The 3,736-nt window shown below is 37.3% G+C and overlaps 1 protein-coding gene across 1 annotated transcript in view; it reads left to right on the plus strand.

Annotated features, from left to right (window-relative positions):
* Positions 1-2,585: 2,585 nt before the first annotated feature.
* Positions 2,586-3,736, plus strand: part of ATP10B (ATPase, class V, type 10B) — a 50,693-nt gene continuing 49,542 nt past the window's right edge. The window contains exon 1 of the mRNA XM_010001953.1: positions 2,586-2,860. Within this exon, the coding sequence (XP_010000255.1) occupies positions 2,586-2,860 (275 nt within the window). The remainder of the gene's footprint in view (positions 2,861-3,736) is intronic.

The following is a 3,736-nucleotide window of genomic DNA, read 5'->3' on the forward strand; positions in this document are numbered from 1 at the left end:
CATTTTTACTTCTGTCAAAATACTCATTCATCTGGGCCCTGGCAATTTGATTAAAATGGATTGTAGGAGGTCCTGTCTACAGATTAAGCAACAAGTTTATTCAGTTCTGCATGAAGCCATTCAGACCTTAAGATTGTGTTTGTTAAGGTAAGGTCTTCAAATAATTGATTTTCCTCAGTAAACAGCCACCAAGTCTGCTAGAATCCAGACACAAGAAAGTGTGTCGTAATGTCTGTGCTTTGAGTCCTCTTATGTTAGTAGTTTAAATCTGGTATCTTATAGAGAAAAGGTTCCTGAGTTCCAAGTTTTCTAAAAACGAAGGCTTCCATCAGTTCTCCAAGCCAGTACTCCATACTTCTCATCGTGCCTGCCTGTTTGTTTTTTTTTTCATGGCTCACATGCAGTAAAGCACAAAAACCCCTCTGTCATTACATCCTGTGAAGAGATAGCTGCTTGTTGGTGTCTTGTCCCAAGGCTCTCTCTAGTCCTAAATGAAGCTTTAATTTTCCCTCCTGCCTATCAGCACGACTCTCCCATGGATTCTTTAGGACCACCCAGGAACACAGCACAAGAACAGAATGAAGGAGAGTCTGATGCTCAAGTTTATGTTCAGCCCATCTTCACAAAATCTCTCTCCCCTTCCCATGTAGATCATCTCTGTCTTGTGACATGTTGCCTACAGTTCATCTGTGGAATGAGATCCTGCCGTTGTGCTGCTCTTATTGACACTTGGCAAGCATTGGAGACTAGTCTTGTTCATTGCCTTGCTGCTGACTGTCTTTCTGGTCCTGAATGAACTTCCAGGGATCAAGCATAGTCCATGAGGGGTTTTTCTATTTTTTTTAAAGTACACCTGAACCCATTATCACAATGACAGCTGCTTAGCTTGCATCTTTCAACAGGTGAATAAAGTGACTGCGAACACAGTGAAGGCATCTGAAACCAAGGGATGAATGATGGCCTTCCAGTTTGTGGAGCACAGCACAAGTAATGGCAAGTGCTGTGAAAAACTTTCACTTGCTTGTTGGGATATTTGCTTTCCCCTGCATCTTTCCTGCGACTTGTGGTTTCAGTGTAACATGACATGATATTAAATCTAGATTCATTATACTGGGTTTTTAGCTTGTATCAACTGAGACAGTATTTCCAAGTGCCTGGTAGGCACGATAGGCATTCTCAACATTGCAGAGGCTCTTCAAGCAACCTGAACTCTGAATTAATGGTAGTGAAATATAATGCATAGACAATACTTGCTGTTTGCTGATGAAACATCACACGTCAGATATTTTAGTAGGACTCTTTACAGTATATTTTTCCTCTTTCAAGACTTAATCATATATATATTTTAGAATTTGCTTAAGTTTTTTTCAAAAAGAAATTACATATTGTATACAGCAAAGGTAGACTTTTTGGAAGAGAAAGCTGAAAAGTAGAGATAAACAAAAGATTCATTTGTAGTAAAGGTATCAACGATTTCAAAGATTTAATGTATTTGAAATGTGTTTATTTGAACTTGTCCAAACATGTACAGGTATTCTCAGTCTGTTTCAAGTAAGGCTGCTGCTAAATAAGCATTAAACTAATTATTCAGTGAATAAATCTAAATTGCCATTGTCAAAGTTTAAATAGTATTTTTCTCTGTTGCCCTCAGTCTGAGTGAGGTAGGTTCAGTTCAGACATTTCATTCAGTGAAACTTTGAAGTTGCACACAGCCAGTTTTTTTTTGTTTGCTTTTTCACATTGCCTCATTGTTGTAAGGCAGCTTCCAGTCCTCCAAGTCCTGCTGTTGCATTGTGATTTTACCGTGTTTAAATTAAGTGTAATAGCACATACACCTACCCTGCTGGAGCCTGAGCATCCTGCAACCTGGATCCCAATCACAGCTGCAGATGTGTGAACAAGCCAGAAGACAAGTGTTCAGTGACAACAGGATTAGTATTGGGAGATTTAATTCTTTTATCTCTCCAACCAATAAAACATTCATTGTTTTAGTGCTAACTGGCGTTTTGCATCCAAATCAGATTTTCTATGGAGACTCTGGAAAACTGATTCTGAGTGTAAATGAGATTAAGCTGATGCTGCAGCTCTTTATTATCTGAGCTATTGAGATTTAACTCCTGGACTTGTTTCTTTGTAAGTAAGTGTGAATAGAAAAGGTATTGTAAAAAAGTCTGAAACATTTGAAGAAAAATAACTAAATAGATCTGGTGGCAGTTTATGACTGAGGAAAATTATACAGAACTTGTAGGGGAAAAGCTACTGTTCACCTCAGTTAAATTGGTTCTATCTATGTTATTTTGCTGTTATAACACAGAGAAAATAGATGTGGGATTTATTTTATTTTTTTTCCCCTGAGATAAAAATAGATGTTTCCATCTGAAGATTTTGTTGTATCTTTTATTCTGTACATTCTTTGTAGAGAGTGCTGAACTCAAAGACTGAACATGTAATGCACTAAAGAATAGTATTGTTTGCTGCTTTAGAAACCTCTGCTAGCAAGACATGAAGTGAATTTTCTACCAGAAAGGGATTGGTTTTCATTCCTTGTCATGCATTTGTCTTTCAGGCTGACATCCCTGTTGTGAATGGCTTTGTCTGTGGACTCTGCTTTGTACCGTTGGCAGCGACTAGGAGCTGCAAGTCCTTCCCAGACTCTATCAGAATCGACACCACTGCTGTTTCCTGTCAGAGACAAACCAAAACTCAACTTAAACAAATGGAGGATTGTGTTTCCCAACAAAGGGAGGCAGCAGAAAGACTGGAAACAAGCTTCAACACTTTATTCTGGAAACAGAATACAGACCACAAAATACACGTGGTTCAATTTTTTGCCCCACAATCTTTTTGAGCAGTTTCACAGGTAAAAAATAAAATAATTCAGTGATGCATCAGATTCAAGAACTCTCTCTGAAACAGTGATGTTTGTGGGTGATGGAGAAAGGCTGCTTTTGGTGTTGCCACATTGCTAAAATTTATGTGATGGTTATTTGTAATTAAATGTCATTCATTTCACTCAGAAATGGAGGTTTAAAGCAAGGAAACGTTGGTGTCCTTGCACTGGTGCTGAGGCCAGCTTTCTTGTTTGATTGCTGGAAGTTTTCTATGTAGAAATGTCAAGGTTTTCCTTAAAAATTCCTCTATTTCTGTGCTGAATAAACCTCTAATTTTTAAGAACATGACAAGATGTTCATTGGGTGTGTTGAGACACCTATGAAATTCTCTAGGTTTCAGAGACTTATAGATTAGTTTTAGTACAATTTTAATAGCAGGCACATGATTTTGCTGACTTATTTTAGTAAAGATTTTATTAATGGTTGATGGTTTTATCTCAAAGATAGCAAATGCTAGCTCAGATGACTTTCCAAGTGATGGATTGAAATTAGGTACCCCCGAGCATAACAAATCATTTCAATTAGATAACCAGGGAAATATTATGATGAAAAGAAATGAAAATTTTATATCCATTTATAGCTTGGAAATTTTTTTTCTGTGTATTAGATTTATACATTCAATATTTGACCTTCCAAGTATGGAATCCTGCATGGGTTCCTGATGGGGACACTTCCATAATTCTGAACTTGTGAGTTTTTACACCTATTCTGTTACATTTGTTTGGTTATTTAAAGGGGTTTTGGCTTTTGTTTGATTTTGTGCTTATTTTCAAGACTGAGCTAGTGAGGGATCACTAAAGGAGTTTTAGCTCCTAGAGATAAATAGTTAAGTAACTGATAAATTC

This window comes from Chaetura pelagica, unplaced genomic scaffold, assembly GCF_000747805.2.
Source record: "Chaetura pelagica isolate M959 unplaced genomic scaffold, ChaPel_1.0 scaffold356, whole genome shotgun sequence".
NCBI classification, from domain to species: Eukaryota; Metazoa; Chordata; class Aves; order Apodiformes; family Apodidae; genus Chaetura; species Chaetura pelagica.